At 39.5% G+C, this 24,804-nt stretch overlaps 1 protein-coding gene across 2 annotated transcripts in view; it reads right to left on the bottom strand.

The window, feature by feature from the left end:
* The window catches only part of SEC24D (SEC24 homolog D, COPII coat complex component), a 108,717-nt gene that overhangs the window by 62,122 nt on the left and 21,791 nt on the right, over positions 1-24,804 (bottom strand). For both annotated transcript variants that reach the window (XM_030863968.3, XM_030863970.3), the window contains exons 7-8: positions 12,399-12,510; positions 4,914-5,041 (exon numbers count right to left, since the gene is read on the bottom strand). In XM_030863968.3, the coding sequence (XP_030719828.1) occupies positions 4,914-5,041; positions 12,399-12,510 (240 nt within the window). The remainder of the gene's footprint in view (positions 1-4,913; positions 5,042-12,398; positions 12,511-24,804) is intronic.

Below are 24,804 nucleotides of genomic sequence, written 5' to 3'. Positions count from 1 at the left end.
GAAATAAATAAACATACATTTAAAAACTTATAATCGTGCTCAATGAGTACTCTATAAGTTTTGACTACTATTATTCTCTCTAGCTACTCTAGTAGCTGTTATAGATGATACTTAGTCTTTGGGGGGACAGGGAGTATGCGAGAGAAAAGAGGAGACCCCAAGCCTTAATGAACCCCAATATTAGATGTCAGGAAGACAACAAAGGGAACTCAAATGTTCCCTGCTTGTGAAGCAGGAAAAAATACACCAGAAAAGGTGTCATGGAAACCACAAGAGGGGAAGCTGCCAAGAAGGCCCAGATGCTTGGTGACCCAGACTTTCATCCAGGCAGTGGCAGAGAGGAGCAGTGATGGTTCCCTAATGCAAGCGGCTCTCCACGTTCAGGTCCAGTTAAACGCCCAAAGAGGGAGACAACTTTCTTGAGGGCACAACATTTAGGAACTTCTTCCTGGTGTTTTAGCATCCCTTTTACATTTCTTTTTTTTTCACCTTTAAGTCTATTTCAACAAATAAAAGTAAAGTATTCTTTAAAATAGAGAATGTCTTCATTCAACCCAGGACACACTGCTATATAAGAAATAGCAATCCTTCTCAAATACAGTATATCCATTAAATAGCTTACAATTTTGTTCATTGATTTTACCTCAATTATATATATAATATATATAAATTAATTATATATAAATATTCATATGTATAATACATAAATATATCTTTGAGTAATCCTGTTCTTGAAGGTCTAAGAAAAAAGGAAAGGCTTCTGTAGAGAGAGCCTGAATAGAGAAAATACGTTTACCTGGTCAGCACACAGGGTCTACAGCAACATGAAAAGACTAGAGTGTGTTATTTGCTTAAGCAGAGTTTCACCCTAAGTCAGATTCTGAAAATAAGCCATCACTCTAAACTCATCTACTTATTACTTTGGAAAGCACAGAAACTAAAATACAGCATAAGTTTCACTAAGGGAAAACCTTATGCTGGTGAGAAGGTGCTATTTGGTTAGATCAAACAACTTCAGACAACAGAAAGCACACACATTCAGTGTGTGTATGGAATGTGTATATACGTTTAGGGGGAGGTTTGGACTAATGTTTGAAACCTTTTTTCAACCAAAAAACTAAATACAAGGTTTCATTTTCAGGAAACGTTACTGAATAATTTCATTGTTAATATGAAATGGTGATAACAAGAGGGTGGTTACACATTCTGGTTTGGGGTCTGGAGAATGTTGAATTTTGTTCTGTTCCTGGCATGCATGACCCAGGTCAGCTGTCTAGTGGGGAGGGGGCAGGGAGGAGAGGTTTTTTGCTAGCATGTAGTGAAAACTGCAAACTCATTGCCATGAGCAAGATACACTCAAGCTAACCCTGCTGGGGAGCATACATCCCATATTGATAAACAATAAAGTTGCTGCCTAGATTTCTTTCAGGGTAGAACTGTCATCTTCTCCTGATTATGAAAATAACAGAAGATCGCTGTAGAAAGATTAAGACAGTATGGGAATGAGTAAGACAGCGTGCACATCTGCTGCAATCCCATATACATTATGTTAACATATCTCCTTCAATTTTAGGATTCATGTTCTTAAATTTTCACATTTCTGAAATCTGTAGGTAACTTAAAATTGACACCTACAGTTACAACAGTGTTTGTCTTACTAATATATCATACTACACAGCTGTTGCAAAGGATGAGGCTGCTCTGTAGGTAGCAACATGAATGAAGTGCCAGTCATATTAACTGAAAAAAGAACAGGGCCGAACAGTGTGTGTGCTATACTATCATTTATATATATATATTTTTTTAAGGATGGATATTGATATGCTGGTATATGCATATTTATTTCTAGGAGTAATCACAAAGAATGGGTAAAAACTGTCTGTAAGGGTGGGGAGTGGAGTAGAGGGGTAGGAATGGACCATTGTTTTTTTGTTTTTGCGGTACACGGGCCTCTCACTGCTGTGGCCTCTCCCGCTGCGGAGCACAGGCTCCGGACGCGCAGGCTCAGCGGCCGTGGCTCACGGGCCCAGCCGCTCCGCGGCATGTGGGATCTTCCCGGACCGGGGCACGAACCTGTGTCCCCTGCATCGGCAGGTGGACTCCCAACCACTGCGCCACCAGGGAAGCCCAGGAATGGACCTTTTTCATTGTATACCCTTTTCATCTTTTGAATGTTTATATTTTACTTATTTAAAAGTAACTGATTCATTAAAAAGCAAAAAATACTACATATTGTTATGGATACATGCATATGAAGTCAATATATAAAATCCACATGTAGGAAGGATTACACATCAAATTCATTAGTGTTTGTGTCTGGAGTGGGGGGGAAGAGAAGAATGGCCTGATTAGAGGAGACATCCTATGTAGCTATGAAGTTTTAATTCTCAGAAAATGATCTTAAGCAAATACGACAAAATATTAATATTTGTTAATGATGGTGGTATGTACGTGGGTGTGATACTATTCACTAGTACTTTAAATTTTGTTCAAAGGATCAAGATTAAAAAAAAAAAAAATCTCTCATGGATACTACTACACAGCCATCAGAACTGCCAAAATTAAAAAGACAATACCAAAGGTTGGAGAGGATGTAGAGCAACTGGAACCCAGACACCATGTTGAAAGGACTCTAAAATTATATAACCATTTTGGAAAATGATCTGGCAGCTTCTTATAAAACCAAATAAACATGTACCCCATTAGCCAGCAATCTACTCACAGGTATTAATCCAGGAGAAATGAATACATATCCACAGGAAGACTTGTACTAGAATATTTATAGAAGCTGCTTTATTCACAAAAGCCAAAAAGTAGAAATAGCCCAGCTGTTCATCAGTAAAGGAGTAGATAAGCAAACTGGTATATCCACACAATGAAATACTGTTCAGCAATAAAAAAGGAACAAACCACTGAAACTGGCAACAACGGGATGGCTCCTTAAAACATGATGCTGGGTGAGAGAAACTTACACAAAAGAATTTGGACTCTGTAAGTCTATTTATGTGAAGACCTAGAAGAGGCAAAACAAATCTACGGTGGGAAAAAAAAAATCAGAACAATGGTTGTCAGAGAAGGGAGGTTATGAGAAGGGCTGGGAGGCTGACTGAGGAAGGGGCATGGGATAACTTTCTAGGGTGATAGTGATGTGCCACATCTTGACAGGGGTTTGGATTACACAGGCGTACGCATTTGTCAAAACTCAGTAAAATGTTTAAGATATGTGCATTTTATTGTAAATGAATTTTGTCGCAAAAGGAAAAATAATATATAACCAAATATTAAACCCTGGCTAATGATATGCATGCTGCAGTATTTATGGGGAAGTATACTTATAACTGCAATTCATTTTGAAATGCATAAAAAACATGGACTGATGGACAGATGGGTCAATGTGTGATAAAACAAGTGTAGTTAAATGTTAATGGTAGAATCTAGGCGGCAGGTATATAGGCGTTCACTGTAAAATTCTTTTAAATTTTCTGTATGTTCAAACATTTTCATAATAAAATGTTGAAAAATATCTGGTTAAAATAGCTAGCTAGTATTCAAAACACATATATCTCTTTGTCATTATATATTGGTCCACTTTATTAAGTATAGAGACTTTAAAGAGAAGTTTATGAGCATTACATTAAATTTCTGGGACCATCATAGAAGACACCATGTCTAAAATAAGTAAATACTGAATGTACTTCTTGATTTACAACTATGAGACCACACTGCATGTAAGACTGGATTTTAGGAATAGCCCAGTCTGTCTTCTATGCCCAGCTCTAACCCAGTTCACTATACTCTCAAAAAGAAGAGATGGCAGCATTCTGCTACACTCATAAAACGAGTAAGTGGACATCTCAAAGGCCACTGCCCATGTGGACACTGTCTCTCTACTCTTTCTTCCCTCCCTGAGGGGACACAAAGCAGGCCGCCTCCCCATCCCAGGCCACTTTACCCCCCATCCCGGCTGGCGTGACTGGCCCAAGAAAGGGTACAAATCTATTCTTAGAGATGCTCTACCTCTTGCTCAGGTGCTTCTAGGTGTGCGTTAGATCAGCGACCTCAAAGGATCACTAAAGCCAAGCTGAGGTTTAAATTGGGAAGAGAATCTGAGGCTTCGGCCTTTTAGTGAGCGAAAGGAATCAAGAATTCAGTTCAGCCTAGCTTACTGGACCACTGTAAGGAAATTCCAGCCAGAAGTAAGGCTTTTCTTCACCTCCCATCTGACCAGCTCTGCTATTGTATCTTGTGTCTGTCTCCGTGTGCATGTGGGTATCCACGACTCAGGGGCATCAAAAGGAGGAATGGCAGCTGCATAGAGTAGATGCCCTGATCATAATATCATAATATCCACTAGCATCCTAATATCAGAAATCTTAAATGTACACCACTTCTTGTCTTTTTTCCCCATTAACTATAAATTGGGCACAGCTTCCCCAGTTGAAAGATACAGATTTATCTACCTCATGCTTTCTAATCATGCTGACTTTAAATAGGAGTTTATGAGCATCTTGGCCCAGTGATTATTAAAGCAGATGTAGTAGTAAGACCAAGCACCTTAGGCTCTATTATCTTCCTTTACCTGAGCACCTAGATATTGGGGCCCTGAACTAGGGCATAAGGGCCTCACAAGAGGTTTGGGTATTTGTCACTGTGTGATAGTCCATATTTCCCATATATGTGCATTGTTACACTAAGCCAAAAAGTGACCTAGCCCATCAGTGTTTGGAATACAGGATGCCAAAAAACATAGTTTGTCAGATTTTTGTTTCCTTAATGAAGTGAATGACTACATGTTTTTCACATTATATATACTCCAGCTTTCTGTTTACAATACAGAATAATGCATAGGGAAATAATGATGAAAGAAAAATTCTGGAATTGATAAATTACTGAATTTTTTTTTTATCACTTACCTCGTTTGAGGGAATCGTGGCAAAGGGTTTGATGATGGCAGCTAATGGAATCTGAGCTTGCTTGGCCATATCTGACGTGCATGGGAAACAGTATGTTGTGCAACGGATGTATCGAGGACTTGCATTACCTGAAATATTCAAGGATGCATACTTAAAATCGGCTTAGAAAAAAAATCTGCCCTATAATATTTAAATATTTATAAAGGTACCTCTAGGACTTCCCTGGCGGCACAGTGGTTAAGAATGCCAATGCAGGGGACACAGGTTCAAGCCCTGGTCTGGGAAGATCCCACATGCTGCAGAGTGACTACACCTGTGTGCCACAACTACTGAGCCTGAGCTCTACAGCCTGCGAGCCACAACTACTGAGCCTGCGAGCCACAACTACTGAGCCCGTGTGCCACAACTACTGAAGCCTGTGCTCCATGACAAGAGAAGCCACCACAATGAAAAATGCGCACCGCAATGAAGAGTAGCCCCCACTCGCCACAACTAGAGAAAGCCCGTGTGCAGCAATGAAGACCCAACGCAGCCAAAAATAAATAAATAAATAAAATTTATTAAAAAAATAAAGTACTTCTAGACAATGCATTGTCTTCTTTGTAAAACTTCTTCATGATTTCTACAAAAAAGGTAGTATTGTCTAACTTTACAATCCATAGTCTAAGCACACTATAGTTTCTTGTAAAATAAAACACTCTGCATTCCACTGCAAAAATATAAAAGAGATTTTAAACTTATTATTATTTTTCAGAAGCCGGGTATTAATATAGATGCTCAGAGACTTGAGAGGTGTTTAGATTCAATGGGAGAAATAAAGCAAAGGTACAAAACATAAGAACAAAATTTCTTCTTCATCCTCTTCTATTAATACATCTGCTATGGGAAAGGTAAGTATTTGTATGCCATTTCACATCAGCAAGTTATACTTTGTCAAATAAGATTCCATTTAACTATGAGTTTTTTTTTCTAAACTTGAAATTCAATTTAGAAATGAAAATTCTAGATAATAGAAATATGGGCTTCCCTGGTGGCGCAGTGGTTGAGAGTCTGCCTGCTGATGCAGGGGACACAGGTTCGTGCCCCGGTCCGGGAAGATCCCACGTGCCGCGGAGCGGCTGGGCCCGTGAGCCATGGCCGCTGAGCCTGCGCGTCTGGAGCCTGTGCTCCAAAACAGGAGAGGCCACAACAGTGAGAGGCCCACGTACCGCAAAAATAAATAAATAAATAAAATAAATAAAATAAATAATAGAAATATTATTTTTTAAACACCCTAATCTATTTAAAAAACACATTAGGTTTCCTGACCAAATATTTTTTTCAAGACATACATGAGAATTAAAACTCTATCCATGACATGAAGAATATTTTTAAATCACCAGAATAACTTATCTAAAATAAATTTTGAGTTAAATTATAATATATTTTGGCAAAAGAACATCAGATGTTTACTGAGTGTCTACTAAGTTTTAGACTAGGTGCTTCCTTGCAGAGCTTATGTTCTTGCAGAGGACACAGACAGTAAGTATTAAACTCAATAAATGAGTAAATTATATAGGCCCTTAGAAGATGATAAATGCTATGAAGAAAGCATTTCTGGTTAAGGGGTGCCATAGTGGGAAGCAGGCCGCAATGTTAAATAGTTAAGAGTTGGTCTTCATCACAAGGCAACATTTGAGCAAAGACTCCAAGGTGGCAAGGGATTTATCTTGCAGGTATCCGGCGCAAGGGCATGCCTGGCCTGGTAGAGGAATGTCAGGAGCCTGACAGTGGGGTAAGTGGGGCACAGCAGCTGTTGAGGAGTTCAGAGAAGTCACAGAAGCCAGATTAGCTAGATGCTTGATACCATTTTTCAACCCTCTGGCTTGTACTCTGAATGAAATGGGGAGACACTGCCAAGCTTTGAGCTTTGAGTCTGTGATCGGACTTAGGTTGACTCTACCTGTGGTTTTCAGGATGGACTGTAATAGGGAGGAGAACCAGGAAGACCAGTTTGGAGGCTGTGCAGTAACAAGGTGAGAGACAGGGTGGCGGCGGGAACCAGCCTGATAGCAGCAGATTCTGGACATATTTTGAAGGTACAGTGGCTTACTTGTTGATGGGCATGATGTATGAGGTGTGAAGATGGGGGCTATGACAGAAGGACAGGGTTAGGGATGACTCCAAAGTTTCTGGCCTGAGGAATCAGAAGCACGAAGTTGCCACCAACAGAAAAGAGAAAGGCTGCAGGGAGGGGACGGGTTTTTTTTTTTTTTTTTTTAAACAGATGTGTGGGTGGAGATCAGGAATCTGGGTTTGGACATGTCCATTTGGGAAATCTATTAAGCAATCAAACAGTGATGCTGAGCAAACACTTAGATACATGAGTCTTGGTGTTGGGCTGAAAGCTGAGCTGGAGATACACATTTGGGAGTTCTTAGCATATAGATGGCATTTGAAACCACAAAACTAGATTAAAACCACCCAGGGAATCACGGTGGCCAGAGAAGAGAAGACGACCGAGGACTGAGCCCTTGGTCCTCTTGACATAAAGAAGCCAGAGGAAAAGGAGAAATCAGCTAAAGGACTGAGAAGGGAAAAAACAAGGGAGTCTGGGTGTGCTGGAGGTGAAGTGAAGGAAGTACATCAAGGAAACGGCAGGAGCATCTGTGCCAGGCGGTGCCTCCAGATCAACATGACCGCTGGATTTATCAACGTGGAGGGTGGTGGAGACCCGGAAGACAGAATTGGTGGAATGGGGGAGTGAGGAGTGGGGGTGCAGTAGGGGGGCTGCCTAGAGTGAGTTTAAGAGAGAAAGGCAGGCGAGGAATTGGCAATAGTCCTTTCAAGTTTTATCGTGGAGGGGAGCAAAGAAAAGAGGGGTAGCTGGTAAAAGAAGTGGATCAAGAGAACATTTTTATTTTTTTAAGATAGGAGAAGATTTTTTAAAAGATGGGAATACTTGTGTAAAAGCAGAAATATTGATGACGTAAGAATAAAGAAGGGAAACTTATGGTAGCAGTACACTTGAGTAGTGCACAGCAGGGGAGGCTGGCTTACAACCAGAGCACATTTATGGCCCAATCAGGAAGGCAGAGCCTGATGACACATTACAACAGGGGGTTGATGCGATGGTGAGAACTCTCTTCTGAGCTTAAAAGCTTTTGCACAGCAAAGGAAACCATCAACAAGATGAAAAGACAACCTACAGAATGGGAGAAAATATATTTGCAAATGATGTTACCAACAAGGGATTAATCTCCAAAATATACAAACAGCAGTTCATGCAGTTCAATATCAAAAACAAACAAACAAACGATCCGATCAAAAAAACGGGCAGAAGATCTCAATGGAGATTTCTCCAAAGACCTACAGATAGCCAAAAGGTACATGAAAAGATGCTTAACATCCCTAGTTATTAGAGAAATGCAAGTCAAAACTACAGTGAGGTATCATCTCACACCAGTCAGAATGGCCATCATCAAAAAGTTTACAAATAAATGCTGGAGAGGGTGTGGAGAGAAGGGAAACCCTCCTACATTGGTGGGAATGTAAATTGGTGCAGCCACTATGGAGAACAGTATGGAGGTTCCTCAAAAAACTAAAAATAGAGCTACCATATGATCGTGCAATTCCACTCCAGGGGATATATCTGGAGAAAACCATAATTTGAAAAGATACGTGCACCCCAGTGTTCACTGCAGCACTATTTACAATAGCCAAGACATGGAAGCAACCTAAATGTCCATCAACAGATGAATGGGTAAAGATGTGGTATAGTTATACAATGGAATATTACTCAGCCATAAAAAAGAATGAAATAATGCCATTTGCAGCTACATGGATGGACCTAGAGATTATCATACTAAGTGAAGTAAGCCAGACAAAGACAAATATCATGTGATATATGATATCGCTTACATGTGGAATCTAAAAAAAAAAAAAGACAGGAATGAACTTATTTCCAAAACAGAAAGAGACTCACACAGACATAGAAAAGAAACTTACGGTTACCAAAGGGGAAAGGAGGGTGGGGGAGGGATAAATTAGGAGGTTGGGATTAACATATACACACTACTGTGTATAAAATAGATAATCAGCAACGACCTACTGCATAGCACAGGGAACTCTGCTCAATATTTTGTAATAACCTATAAAGGAAAAGAATCTGAAAAAGAATCTATATAAAACTGAATCATTCTGCTGTACATTTGAAACTAACATGATATTGTAAATCAACTATACTTCAATTAAAAAAAATTTTTTTTAAAGCCTACTAATAAGTATTAACAAATAACCCAGGCTAAAGGAAGGGGCTTTACAGCAAATGGGATGTGACTGGGCCAACTTCGGGGCTCCCTCCATGGCAGGCAGGTCTTTCTTTTTGCCAAAGGCTGGGCTGCAGGCTATAGAGAGAAGATAATGATGTGGACCCTGCCATCCTAGTCTTTCCTTCTCTTTGTGCTTCTTCCTCATACTCTTTCCCTACATGTACCATATGACCCAGCAGTTCCACTCCTAGGTATACACCCAAGAGAACTGAAAGCAGGAACTCAAAGAGATACCTGTACACCAATGTTCATAGCTATGGCTATTCACTGTAGTCAAAAGATGGAAACAACCCAAATGTCCTTCAAAAGATAAATGGATAAACAAAATGCAGCATATACATAAAAGTGAATATCATTCAGCCCTAAAAAGGAATGAAAGTCTGATACATGCTACAACATGGACGAACTTTGAAAATATTATGCTAAGTGAAATAAGCCAGACACAGAAGGACAAATATTGTATGAATCCACTTATGTGAGGCACCTAGACCAGGCCAATTCATGGAGACAGAAAGTAGAATATGAGATACCAGGGGCTGGTAGAGTGGAGGAGTGGGCAGTGATTGTTTATTGAGTACTGAGTGTCAGTGCATGTTGGTGAAAACCTTCTGGAAATGGATAATCATGATGGTGCACAATGCTGTGAATGTAACTAATGTCACTGAATTGTACACTTAAAAATTATTAACACAGCAAATTTTATTTTAGGTGTATTTAACCACAATAATAAGATCACCTCTACGTTCAAAAATAAAACAGAAAACAAAAAACTCTGCACATGGTGCTCCTTAACACGTACACCCTCTCCCACTGCCAAACCTTAGCACACCCACTCTGCGGCCGGGCAACCTTTTCCTCTCCCAACGTCTCCACTTTTGTTCTGGTTTACACCTGCTCACTTGAGACTCAGCTTAGTTGTCCCCACTCTAGCAGGACAGGCTGGGTTAGTTACCTGACATATAAGTTCCCACAGCAATATTCCTTTTATCCTGCTATTATAACAGTTTAATTAACGCTAAGTTATCTCTTTTTCCCTGCCAGATTGTACACCCATTTAAGGATAGAACCGTGACTTTTATTTCTGAATAGAGGCAGTACGTGAGTGGTTAAGAGCATGGGCTCTAGCATCAGAATGCCGGGGTTCAAATTCTAGCTTTGCTTCCCATTAGCTGCGTATCTTGCGTAAGTTACCTAAGCATTCTGCACCTTCGTTTCACATTCTGTAAAATGAGAATGATATTAATGCTTATCTCATTAAGTTACAGGGGGGATTAAGCCACATAAAGTGTTTAGAAGACCATCTTAATGCATAGCAAGCACTTGATCAATATTAACCACGTTGGTAATAGGTACTGAATCAATACTTGCTGAATAAGTGAATGAATGAATGAACAAGTACGATCCTGCTCCTAAGTAGCTCATAGGCTCGTGGGAAAGACAGACCCAAAGCACAGTAAAATTTAATGGAACAAGAGCTATGAAAGAAGTGAATACAAAGCACTGTGGGGGAAGAAACTGTAGGAGATTTCGAAGAAAAAATTAAATTGAGTTTAGAAGAACTAAGAATTTCCCAACTAGAAAGGTGAGACTTATATATACCAAATACAGTTATTCAATAGATATTTGTTGGGCAACCATTATATTCTAGATACCAGGTGAATTTCTAGGGGTACAACAGTGAACAAAAAACAGTCCCCAGTCCGTTGCAGAGAAAGCAGTACAAAGTGAGAATCAGAGACAGGAGGGGAAGGGGATGAGTTTGGTATGGCTGAGGCAGATGCAGAGGAAGAAACAGCTGAGAGATGAGGCTGGTAAGGAATATTCTTTAGGTCTGCAAAGTGCCTCAAACTAAAATATTAAATAAATATTAAAAACATGAACATAACACTTACTATTAAGTTGAAATGAAATTGCCATTCTTGTAGGTCAACAATAATAGAAAAAAATCAGTAATTTCATATACCTCAACCTATTATATACCAGGTCCTAAGTGCTTAACAAATGTGAATTCATTTAAGTTTGGATGGATTCTGTAAGTAGTCAGGAACAGATTATTTTTAGAATAGAAAATGAAGTAATCTGAAGTGTGTTTTAATATTAATACCTATAACAGTAACATCATCTGTGACTTACATCAACCCCTTCTACATGTCGAGCCCCCATACATATAAACATACGTACGTGCGCACACACGCACACACGAGTCATCTCTAACCCGTACATTGCCCCTGCAGGGCAGGTCTTAGTCCTAACATCTTACAGAGGGCGACACTGAGGTTCAGAGAGGTGGGATAAGCAGAGCTCAGAACACTAAGGAAGAGACCCTGGATTTGCGTGCAGGCATGTGAGGCTCCCAATCGCAGCGCTTTCTGCCTCACTGTGCTGCCTGCCCTATAAGGACAGTGCCGAAGGCAGCACAGAGGATGGACTGAAGGGAGGGGAGCCCCGTCTGGAAACTGGTGGCTTGACAACTTTGAGATGAGACAACACGATTGCCTGTATACCAATGTTATATTTCCAGGATTGAGTATATGACCCATTAAAAGGGTTTATTCAGAATCTGAGATGCCACATCTCATCAGGCTATATTTTAACTTGCCATAAATAACAGAATAATATATTCCCAGAAAGATCAAACCTGCACGAGGCTTGACAGATATATGAAACTGATAGCAGACATGGGACAGAGTCAGTAGAGACAGAGCTCAGCCTCTCCTCATCCCAGTTTAAAAGTAGGAAACCAGAACCCCAAATGTTAAGGGACCTGCTGAAAAAAATGTCATTGGGACTAGAACCAGGTCTGCTGACTCAAGTACTCAATCCCCTACTGCTCTGCTCATGTCATACTGCCAGGTTTCCACTGTAGTAAATAAATTAAACCAAAGTAGGGCATGAACAATTTTAAACACATAAATTAAAATTTAAAATTTTCTTAAATTGATACATTGCACTGTACCTCACCAGAAACTCTCTAGATTTTTACAAGCAGAGAATACAGTAGAACTCAGACGACAGTACCTTCTCTTTACTTGATTAATGGCAAATTAGTTCCTGTTAACCAGCTATAAAGGGGTTGCCCATCAGTGACAGCATTATTGAAGGGTATCAATGTATTTGCTTAAAAATTGTGAGAAATACTAAGACCTTAGTCAAAACCGTAACTGAAAAGAGATACCTTGGTCTTGTATCGTACAATCTGTAGTGACCAGGGGAGGGATCTGGCCTCTGGTGTTGGTGGTATAAACCTGTCCCCCTCTGGTGGCTCTGTCATTCTCGATCACCTGGATCTGATAAATAAGAGATCAAGAGCACGTTAAAGTAAGTTAAAACTTCCCAACCTTCCCCTCACACTATTCACACACGCACACACAAAGGCATTTTCTAAATCCTTTCAGCTCATTTCAGATCAAACTCTCGTTGAGAACCCACCATGTCTTCAGTCCCACTTTTGCTTACTTTCACAACTTTATGCCAGTAGCTTCCAAATTCTATTCTGTAATGCTCTTGAGCTCTGACCTGATCTTTTTTATTTTTATTCAATTTGTTTCTTGGGCCCATAGATAAGAGTTTTTTGGGAAAAGATTCTCATAGGATAAGAAACTGAAAATACCTTTTTTTTTAAAAGAAAATACTTTTTTTTTTTTTTTTTTTGCGGTACGCGGGCCTCTCACTGCTGTGGCCTCTCCCGTTGCGGAGCACAGGCTCTGGACGCGCAGGCCCAGCAGCCATGGCTCACGGGCCCAGCCGTTCCGCAGCATGTGGGATCTTCCCGGACTGGGGCACGAACTCGTGTCCCCTGCATCGGCAGGCGGACTCTCAACCACTGCGCCACCAGGGAAGCCCAAAGAAAATATTTTTTGAAGTTAAAGAAAACTCTAAAAGGCTAAAAATAAATTCAGAAGAAATGATTTAAAATATATAAGCTGAAGAAGACTTTTCTCCTCAAATCCCTCTTGATGTTCAATTTGCCTTTCAAGTTTCCTCCACCACACCCCTGCTCCTTGAGACAAAAGAAACAAACAATATCGTGTTCCCATATGATTTTTGCCTATCATATAGAAATGAGAACAAAAGTCCCCCTTTTTTTTTTTTGTTTTGGCTGTGCCGCACGGCACATGGGATCTTAGTTCCCCAACCAGGGATTGAACCCGCACCCCCTGCATTGGAAGCTCAGAGTCTTAACCACTGGACCTCGAGGGAAGTCCCCTTAAGTTTTGTCCTTTAATTTGGAAACATCTTATATTTCTCTACTGAAACATTTATTGATGAAGACTATAGAGACAAAACATTGCCTTTCTGTTGTAACTGTCTAGGGATTAAAATAATGAGCAAAATCTAGTTGCATGGAGTTAAGAAGGAATTCTAATAATAAAGGGATCTTTCTCTTCCTCTTTATCTTCTCCCTGTCCTCACTTCTTTCTTTATAGGATAAAAGTGACAAGAGATAAGGGGGTAAAAAAAAAAAAAAGGAGGCAGTAAAAAGAGGGAAAAAAGGGGAGAAATGAGATGAGTGCCCAGACTGCAACACGTAGCCTTGGAGGATACGAAGTTTTTGTGGCCCTAAAGAAACTATTAATGTGAGGGGAGATCAAGATGGCAGAGTAGAAGGATGTGGAGCTCACCTCCTCCCACAAACACATCAAAAATACATCTACATGTGGAAGAATTCTCAGAGAATACCAACTGAAAGCTGGCACAAGATCAAAGCTGCAAGAAGGATCCCCATGTAACCAGGTAGTACAAAAGGGAATAAACAAAAAGGAAGGAGGAATCGGGAGGAGACCTGTGCCCCTGGGAGGGAGCTGTGAAGGAGGAAAGGTTCTCTCACCCTGGGAACCTCCTTCCCCTGCTGGGAGGTCTGCCGGGACAGAGGGGGCGTTGGAGAGGCCTGGACTTTGCTCGGGAGGAGTGGCTTGCTGATAGGCAGCACAGAAAGGGACCAGCTCTGAGGGCTGCCATGCTGTCCCACTTCCTAGCCCGAGACATGTGCCTCCTGGTGTGCACAGTGGCTGGGTCTTGAAACATAAGCTTCAGTGGACAGACCCAGGGAGGGGACTCAGTTTGGCTGCACAGAGGCAGCCCAGGGGGCCTGGAGTGTGGTCGGGGATGCCACTGTTGGTGTGCGCAAGATGGAGCACAGGTCCACCACACAAGCCCCATTATCAGCATGGTCCTGGCAGGTCATGCCTCTGGTGGCAGTGGGCTTTGGCAGCAGGCACACACCAGAGGTGGGGCTGACATCCCAGTCAATTATCAGTGCTCCCACAGTGGGGGAAGGTCCAGGGGGCACACCAGCAGTGGTGGACTTTGTGGGCAAGCACACCAAGTGGTGGGTGGCGCCACAGAATCCTCACAGAATTGCATGCCTGCAGCGGAAAGCCCCTGGGGAGGAATATACAGCGCCTCCTTTCCCAGCGGGAGCACTCCAGTCCCACCGATCTCACATCACAGCTTAGAACTAGATCTAGGGGCTTCTACTACAACAACTGGGGAGCTGACCCTGCCCATGTCAGGGCTGTGACAACCACACAGCAAAGAGGAGGCCCCACCCAACATCCAGTGCAGGCTCTGGTCACAACACCGAACACACCCCATATCAAGGGGACAACAGCCAGAACACTCTGAGGAAAGACGTGGCAGACATCCATACTAAAAACAGCCCTTATATCAAAAATACTGGACTCACACAGTCTACACAAGGACGCTTGCCATAAAAAAAGCCCTTCAAGACCACAGTAGATAACTGTTTCTCCTAAATTCACAGAGTCAGAGAAATTTAAGTAAAATGAAAAAGCAGAGGAACTACTCCCAATTAAAAGAACTGGAGAAACCCCCTGAAAGAATAAACAATGAAAAAGACAACTCCAGTCTACCACATCCCAAGTTCAAAAATGAGGTAATAAAAATGCTGAAGGAATTAAGAAAATTTATCTATAGAAATGCAGGTCACTGTAACAAGGAACTAGAAACTATAAAGAGGAACCAATCAAAATTAGACAACTCAACTGCCAAGATAAATACCAAGCTAAAGGCAATGAATAGCAGACCAAATAATGCAGAAGAACAAATAAGTGATCTGGAAGATAAATAATAGAAATCACCCAATCAGAACAGCAGACAGGAAGACAAATGTAAAAAAAAAAAAAAAAAAAGAAAAAAAATTAAAGGAACATACAAGATCTACTGGATAATACAAAGCATGCCAACACATATACAATAGGGGTTCCAGAAGGAGAAGAGAGAGAAAAGAGGATCAAAAACATATTTGAAGAATTTATGGCTGAAAGCTTCCCAAACCTAAGAAGGAAACAGATATCCAGGTACAGGAAGTACAGAGGGTCCCAAACAAGATGAACTTAAACGGACCCACAATGAGACATAACATAATTAAAATGGCAAAAGTTAAAGATAAAGAGAGGATTCTAAAGGCAGCAAGAGAAAAACAAAGAGTCAGTACAAGGGAACCCCCATAAGGTTATCAGCTGATTTCTCTGCAGAAATGTTGCAGGCCAGAAGGGAGTAGCATTATACATTCAAAGTCCTGAAAGGGAAAAACCTGCAACCTAGGATGCTCTACACAGGAAGATTATCCTTTAGAAGAGAAGGAGAAACTAAGAATTTCTCAGATAAGCAAAAACTAAAAGAAGATAGCAATACTAAACCTAACCTAAAAGAAATATTGCAGGGTCTTCTCTAAGCAGAAAAGAAGCAAGAATCTATAGGAAAGGGAAAAACACAATAGGAGAGGCAAATATATAAAAAGACTGAAGATCACTTAAATAAGCCAGTAAGAAATTTTTTATAAGAGCAGTTATAACTATAATGAACAGCAAATAAAATAAACATGAAGATGTAAAATAGGACATCAAAATCACAAAATGTGGGGGAGGGGCATAAAAATGTAGATATTTTAGAATGTATTTAAACTTATATGACTATGAGTCTAAAGAAGGTAGAAATAGTTATGGGTTAACATACTTGAAAAACAGGGTAACCACAAATCAAAAACATACAATAGATTCACAAAAAACAAAAAGGAGCTTAAACATAATACAAAAGAAAACCATCAAATCACAAAAGAAAAACAGAAGAAAGGAACAAAGAAGAACTACACAATAAACTGCAAAACAAGGTTTAAAATAGCAATAAATACATGCTTATCAATAATTACTTTAAATGTCAATGGACTAAATGCTCTGATCAAAAGACATGGAGTGGAAGACTGGATTAAAAAAACCAAGAACCTATAATATGCTGCCTACAAGAGACCCACTTTAGGGTGAAAGACATACATAGATTGAAAGTGAGGAGATGGAAAAAGATATTTCATGCAAATGGAAACGACAAGAAAGCAAGGGTAGCAATACTCATATCAGACAAAATAGACTTTAAAACAAAGGCCATAAAGAAAGATAAAGAAGGACACTATATAATGATAAAAGGATCAATACAAGAAGAGGATATTACACTGGTTAACATATATGCACCTATATAGGAGCACCTAAATACATAAAACAAATACTAACAGACATAAAGGGAGAAACTGAGGGGAATACAATAACAGTAGGAGACTTTAACACTCCACTGACATCAATGGACAGATCTTCCAGAAAGAAAACCAATAAGGTAACAGAGATCCTAAATCACACAATAGAATAGTTGAACTTCTTTGATATCTACAGGACACTACATCCAAAAAACCCAGAATGCACATTCTTTTCAAGCATGCATGGAACATTCTCTAGGACAGACCACATACTAGGACAAATTTAAAAGGATAGAAATTATTTCAAGCATTTTTTTCTGACCACAATGGTATGAAACTAGAAATCAACCACAGAAAGAAAAATGAGAAAAAAAATGATTACATGGAAACTAAACAATATGCTACTAAAAAAACCAATGGGTCAACAATAAAATCAAGGGGGAAATCAGAAAATACCTCGAGACAAACAACAATGAAAACACAACCATACAAAACCTATGGGATGCAGCAAAAGCAGTTCTAAGAGGAAAGTTCATAGCAATACAAGCCTTCCTCAAAAAACAAGAAAAATCTCAAACAACTTAAACTACTAATTAAAAGAATCAGAAAAAGAACAAAACCCAAAGTGAGCAGAAGGAAGGAAAGAATAAAGATCAAAGAGGAAATAAACTAGAGATCCAAAAAAGAAAAAAAAGAAAAAGAAAAAAATCAATAAAACCAGAGCTCGCTTTTTGAAAGGACAAACAAAATTGACAAACCTCTAGCCAGGCTGACCAAGAAGAAAAATAAATAAATTTAAAAAATAAACAAAAAATGAAAGAGGAAAAATAACAACCCATACCACAGAAATACGAAAAATCATAAGAAAATACTATGAAGTTATATGTGAACAAATTGGACAACCTAGAAGAAATGGACAAATATCGAGAAACATACCGCCTGCCAAAACTGAGTCAAGTAGAAATAGATAATATGAACAGACCAATCACTAGAAGTGAAACAGAATCTGTAACTTTTAAAAAAACTCCCTGCAAACAAAACTCCAGGAATGGATGGCTTCACTGGGGAATTCTACCAAACATACAAAGAACTTACACCTATCCTTCTCAAACTCTTCCAAAAGACTGAAGAGGAAGGAACACTCCCAAAGTCATTCTATGAAGCCATCATCACCCTGATACCAAAACCAGACAGACACTACAAAAAAAGAAAATTACAGGCTAATATCTTTGATGAATATAGATGCGAAAATCCTCAACAAAATATTAGCAAACTGAATCCAGCACATAATAAGGATTATGCACCATAATCAAGTTGGATTCATTCCAGGGTCACAAGGATGGTTCAAAATATGCAAATCAATCAATCAGATAGACCATATCAACAAAAGACAAAAACCACATGGTCATCTCAACTGATGCAGAAAAAGCATTTGATAAATTCAACATCCATTCATGATAAAAACTTTCACCAAAGTGGGTACAGAGGGAACGTATCTCAACATAATAAAAGCCATTTACGACAAACCCATAGCCATTATAATACTCAACAGTGAAAAGTTGAAAGCCTTCCTGCTAAATTCTGAAAGAAGACATGGATGCCCTCTCTCATCACTTCTATTCAAATAGTACTGGAAGCCCTAGCCATAGCAATCAGACAGGAAAAAGAAGTAAAAGGTATCCAAATTAGAAGGACGAGGTAAAATTGTCATTATATGCAGATGACGTGATACTCTATATAGAAAACCCTAAACACTCCACACCAACACTATGAGAACTAATAAATGAATTCAGGAAGGTAGCAGGATACAAGATTAATATACAGAAATCTGTTGCAATTCTTTATACTAATAATGAAATATCAGAAAGAGAAAGTAAAATGGAAAGATATCCCATCTCTTGGATTGGAAGAATTAATATTGTTAAAACGGCCATACTACCCAAAACAATCTACAGATTTAATGTGATCCTATCAAATTACCTAAGACATTTTTCACAGAACTAGAACAAATAATCCTAAAATTTATATGGAACCACAAACAACCCAGAATTACCAAAGCAATCCTGAGGAAAAAGAACAAAGCTGGAGGCATAACCCTCCCAGACTTCGGCCAACACTACAAAGCTACTGTAATCAAAACAGTATGGTACTGGCACAAAACCAAACACAGCTCAATGGAACAGAGTAGAGAGGCCAGACATAAACCCACACACTCATGGTCAATTAATCTTCAACAAAGCAGGCAAGAATATACAATGGAAAACAGTCAGTCTCTTCAGAAAGTGGTGCTGAGAAAGGTGGATAGCCTCATGTAAATCAGTGAAGTAAGAACACTCCCTCACACCATATACAAAAATAAACTCAAAATGGTTTAAAGACTTAAATATAAGACATGATACCATAAAACTCCTAGAAGAGAACATAGGCAAAACATTCTCCAACATAAATCATAGCAATATTTTCTTAGATCAGTCTCCCAAGGCAAAAGAAATAAAATAAAAAATTAACAAATCGGGTCTAATCAAACTTAAAAGCTTTTGCACAACAAAGGAAACCATAAACAAAACAAAAAGACAACCCACTGACTGGGAGAAAATGTTTGCCAACGATGAGACTGACAAGGGATTAATTTCCAAAATATACAAACAGCTCATACAGCTCAATATCAAAGAAAAAAACAACCCAATCAAAAAATGGGCAGAAGACCTAAATCGATATTTCTCCAAAGAAGACATACAGATGGCCAAAAGGCCCATGAAAAGATGCTCAACATCACTAATTATTAGAGAAATGCAAATCAAAACTACAGTGAGGCATCACTGGTCAGAATTACTATCATCAAAAAGTCTACAAATAATAAATGCAGGAGAGGGTGTGGAGAAAAAGGAACACTCCTACACTGTTGGTGGGAATATAATTGGTGCAGCCACTATGGAAAACAGTACGGAGTTTCCTCAAAAAAACAAAAATAGAGCTACCGCATGATCTAGTGATGCCACTCCTGAGTATATACCTGGAAAAGATGAAAACTAATTCAAAAAGATAAATGCACCCCAACGTTCATAGCAGCACTATTTACAATAGCTAAGACTTGGAAGCAATCTAAGTGTCTATCAACAGATGAGTGGATAAAGAAGATGTGGTGTGTGTATACATACACACACACACACACGTATATACACCATGGAATATTACTCAACCATAAAAAAGAATGAAATATTGCCATTTGCAGCAATGTGAATGGACTTAGAGATTATCATACTAAGCGAAGTAAGATAAAGACAAATACATGATATCACTTATATGTGGAATCTAAAAAATAATACAAATGAATTTATTTACAAAACAGAAACAGGGGCTTCCCTGGTGCCGCAATGGTTGAGAGTCCGCCTGCCGATGCAAGGGACACGGGTTCGTGCCCCGGTCTGGGAAGATCCCACATGCCGCGGAGCGGCTGGGCCCGTGAGCCATGGCCGTTGAGCCTGCGTGTCCGGAGCCTGTGCTCCGCAACAGGAGAGGCCACAGCAGTGAGAGGCCCACGTACCGCAAAAAAAAAAAAACAGAAACAGACTCACAGACATAGAAAACAAATTTATGGTTACCAAAGGGGAAGGGGCAGGAGATAAACTAGGAGTTTGGGGTTAACATATACACACCACTATACATAAAATTGATAAACAACAAGGATTTACTGTTGTGTTTATAGCACAGGGAACTATATTCAATACCTTATAATAACCTATAATGGGAAAGAATCTGAAAAAAATATATGTATGTATAACTGAATCACTTTACTGTACATACACAATATTGTAAATCAACTGTATTTCGATTAAAAAAAAAAGAAACTACTACTAATATAAAAACTGTCTTCCCCCAAGCTCTGAAACGTTACCTGCTCCATTTTCCCTTCCCATCTCATCCAATCCAGGCCCCACCTGGCATTGATATCATTGGTTTTTATAGCATATCAGAGACAGATTTAGCCTGCTTTTAATTCCATGCATTTCTGTCTTTTTAATTTCATAGGATTTGAATTTTTATTAAATTAAGGATATAGAATATGCTCCAAACACAACTACTGTTAAGATACAAACGAGACTAAAAGCTACCATGGGCAGAGACAAGAAGCAAACAGAAAAATCAAAACACTGTAATTACACTCTATATTTCAACCACAAGGTTCATCTGGTTCATTCAAAACGGGAGTAGTCTACATTTACTGTCATCATTTCAACCAATGAAGTGTCAAATACGAAAGCGAGGTAAAAGTCATAATAATGTATATATTGAACATAGATAGCTCTCAGTCTTCAGATAGACTCTACTTCTAAAAAGTTTATTTTAAATTACCCATTTGCAACTCACAAAGCACTGCCTCCAAAGAAACAATGTCATTGGTAGTAATTACATTTCTAAATTAATTCACATCTTGGCTAGAATACCACAAAGAGATTGAGAAATATAACAAACAGTTCTAGTAATTTCTAAAAATACAGGGGTTTTTTTGGTGGTTTTTTTTTTTTTTTTTTAACCTCAAATCCATATTCTCGGAAAACAGCTTAGAGATAAAACACAGAAATTTCAATAGAGATTGTGACTGTGTCTCAGTTCTTAAAGGGTTTCAAATTTGGTGACAGTGACTCCTGATAATGCCAATGCTACTTCAAAATGTATAGATTTCTTTTTCCGCCACTAGAATTACTTTCACACATATCTGCTATGAACAGAGTATTCTAGTTTCACAAAATAGAATCAGGAAAGAGAAAAAAAGAAAGTGATTCTCTTGAGATAAATGAACAAAAAGGATAAGGGAGAGACAAGATAATAAGATGCATGTACACATCTAAGGCAGGCTGCCTAAAGCAGAATTATTTGCACTTGGGCACAGTGAGAGAAAGAGGAGAACAGGAAGATCTCAACTGCTGAATAATCCTCCTGCTGATACAAAGAGTGAGGAAGAGTTTGATGGTGATACCAGTGTCCTCACTTCCAAAATATGCCTAAGACCACCATCCAAAAGAGTTGTAGTGAGCACTTAGCTCAGGGCTGGAACGCAACAGGAGTTCGGTAAACATGATTTCACATCTTTCTTTCCAGAAGGAAGAATTAATTTAGTTAGCAAAAGCATCCTACTCTGGTATTAAGAATATAAGAACAGGCTCCATCTGGTATTGCTATTTTATTACTTTTAAGATAAAAATAATATTGGACTGACTTATATGTGCATATTTTAAGGGTTTTGAATAAATCACATCGCATACTGCTTATTGCTTTTGTTGTTAACATTCATTCATTGAACAAATATGTGAGCACATACTCTGTACCAGGCCCTGTTCTATGTGTTAGGGGCACAGTAGTGAACAATACCAAATCCTTGACCTCTTGGAGCTGACATTCTCGTATGGAAGACAGGCAATATATAAATGCGTAAATAAGATACATCCTATGTCAGGTAATAAGTGCTGTGGATATGAAGTGATATGGATGGGGTACCAGTGAGATGGGGGATGAGCAATGAGGACGTGAAGGAAATGCAGGATTGAGCCATGCCCTGTATGTATGTAGGGGAGGAGAATCTAGGCACAGGAAACTGCAAGTGCAAAGGCCTTGAGGCAGGAGTACGCTTGGCGTGGCTGAGGCGTAACAAGGAGGCTGGTGTGATGCAAAGCAAAGTGATGGAGAAGAGTGGTAAGAGACCAGGTCAGAGTGGCGTGCGTGCGTGCGTGCGTGTGTGGCAGGGGGTGGGCGGTGTCAGGGGTGGCAAATACGGTAGGGTCTTGCAGGCCTTTGTAAGAACTTTGGTTTCTAACTAGAGTATTGGAGGGTTTGTTATGAGCCGTGACATCGTCTGACTTAGAATGTGAAAGGATCACCCTGGCTGCTGTGCAGACTAGAATAGCAGGGAGACCAGTTAGGATGCTCTTATGATAATCCAGGTGGGTATACATGGTAGAGGCTTGGACCAGGATGAGCACAAAAGGCAGAAGCAATGGAATTAGCTAAAGGACTAAATGTGAGAAAGAGAGAATCAAGGATGACTCCAAGTTTTTTGGCCAGAGGACCTGGAAGAATGGGGTTTTAATCTAGATTTCAAGGAAAAGGTCTTGACTAGGACATCTACATTCTCATTTAAAGCCAAGAGAATGAGTCATCGAAAGCGGTACTTCTCAGGCCACGTTTTGGGTTTTTTTTGTTATTGTTTTTTGTTTTTTTTTAATTTATTTTTTGGCCGTGCTGTGTGGCTTGTGGGATGATAGTTCCCTGACCAGGGATTGAACCCAGCCCCTCAGCAGTGACAGTGTGGAGTCCTAACTACTGGACCATCAGGGAATTCCCTAAAGTGGTACTTCTCAAACCTTAGGGTGCCTAAGAAACATCTGAAGAGCTTGTTAAAACAGGTTCTAGGGCCCCATTCCTAGAGATTCTGATTCAGTTCTGGGGTGGAGCCTGAGAACATGCATTTCTATTAAGCTCCAAGTCAATGTTTTTTTTGTTTTGCTTTGTTTTTAATTTTTTATTGAAGTATAGATTTACAATGTTGTATTAGTTTCTGGTGTAAAGTGATTCAGTTATACATATATATATATTCTTTTTTATATTCTTTTCCATTATGGTTTATTACAGGATATTGAATATAGTTCCCTGTGCTATACAGTAGGACTTTGTTGTTTATCTATTTTATATATATTAGTTTGTATCTGCTAATCCCAAACTCCTAATTTATCTCCCCCATCCCGTTTCCCCTTTGGTAACCATAAACTTGTTTTCTATGTCTGTGAGTCTATTTCTGTTTCATAAATAAGTTCATTTGTATCATATTTTAGATTCCACATATAAGTAATATCATATGATATTTGTCTTTGTCTGACTTACTTCACTTAGTATGATAATCTCTAGGTCCATCCATATTGCTGCAAATGGCATTATTTTATGCTTTCTATGGCTGAGTAGTATTCCATTGTATATATGTACCACATCTTCCTTATCTAGTCATCTGCTGATGGACATTTTGGTTGCTCCAGCCAATATTCATGTGCCATCCTAGGAGCACACTTCGAGTAGAGCTGACTAGAGAGTAAATGTCGATGGAGAAGGGGACGGGTCCAAAGGCTCTGGGACACTTTTAACACGAGGAGGTTGCAAAGACGAGGTGAAACCAACAAAGGAGACAGGAAAGAGCCACCAGTGAAATAAGCAGAGATGTAAAGGAGTGGGTGGTGTTGCCATTACTCTTAAGATAAAATAATATTGGACTGATTTGTATGTGTGTATTTTAAGGGTCTTGGATGAATGATACAATATACTGCTCATTGCTTTTGTTGTTAACATTCATTCGTTCAACAAATATGAGTGCATACTATGTACTGGGCACTGTTCTATGTGCTGGGGACACGGTAACCCCACTGAAAAGGTGTTTCAAGGAGGATGGAATGAACAGATGTGTCAAATCTGTTGCTGACAGGTCAAGACAGAGGAGATCTGAGAATTGGCCACAAGATTTGGAAATGGGAGGTCACTGGAGACCTGAACAAGCATAGTAGTAGTAGGGTTGTAGTGATAAGATCTAAACTGGAACAGGTTCAGGAGGGAATAGGAGATGAACCAAGACAGTGGGTAAAGGCAACCCTTCTAGAGATTTCTTGCTGTAAAAGAGAGCCACAAAATAGGGAGGAAACTGGATAGATATGGGGAAGGGACAAAGGAGGCTTCTTTCATTAACAATAAGAGGTATTTCGGGAGGTTTATATTCTGATGAGAATGATCTAGACACAGAAAAACTTAAGTTTATCTTCAAATAAGTAAAGATAATGCAGCAGAGAGGGGATGTGATGGTTAATTTTATGTGTCAACTTGGCTAGGCCATGGTACCCAGTTTCAAATACCAGTCTAGATCTTGCTGTGAAGGTATTTTTTAAAATGCGATTAACATTTAATCAGTAGACCTTGAGTGAAGCAGAGTACCCTCCACAGTGTGGGTAGGCCTCTTGTGACCTGTTGAAGGATTATGAGAAAAATACCGAGGTCTCCCTGAGGAAGAGGGAATTCTGCTTCAGATGCCTTCAGAGTCAAGCTGCAACATCAGCTCTTCCCG

Source organism: Globicephala melas, chromosome 5, assembly GCF_963455315.2.
Source record: "Globicephala melas chromosome 5, mGloMel1.2, whole genome shotgun sequence".
Lineage (NCBI taxonomy): Eukaryota > Metazoa > Chordata > Mammalia > Artiodactyla > Delphinidae > Globicephala > Globicephala melas.
This window is presented reverse-complemented; position numbering and strand designations above follow the sequence as displayed.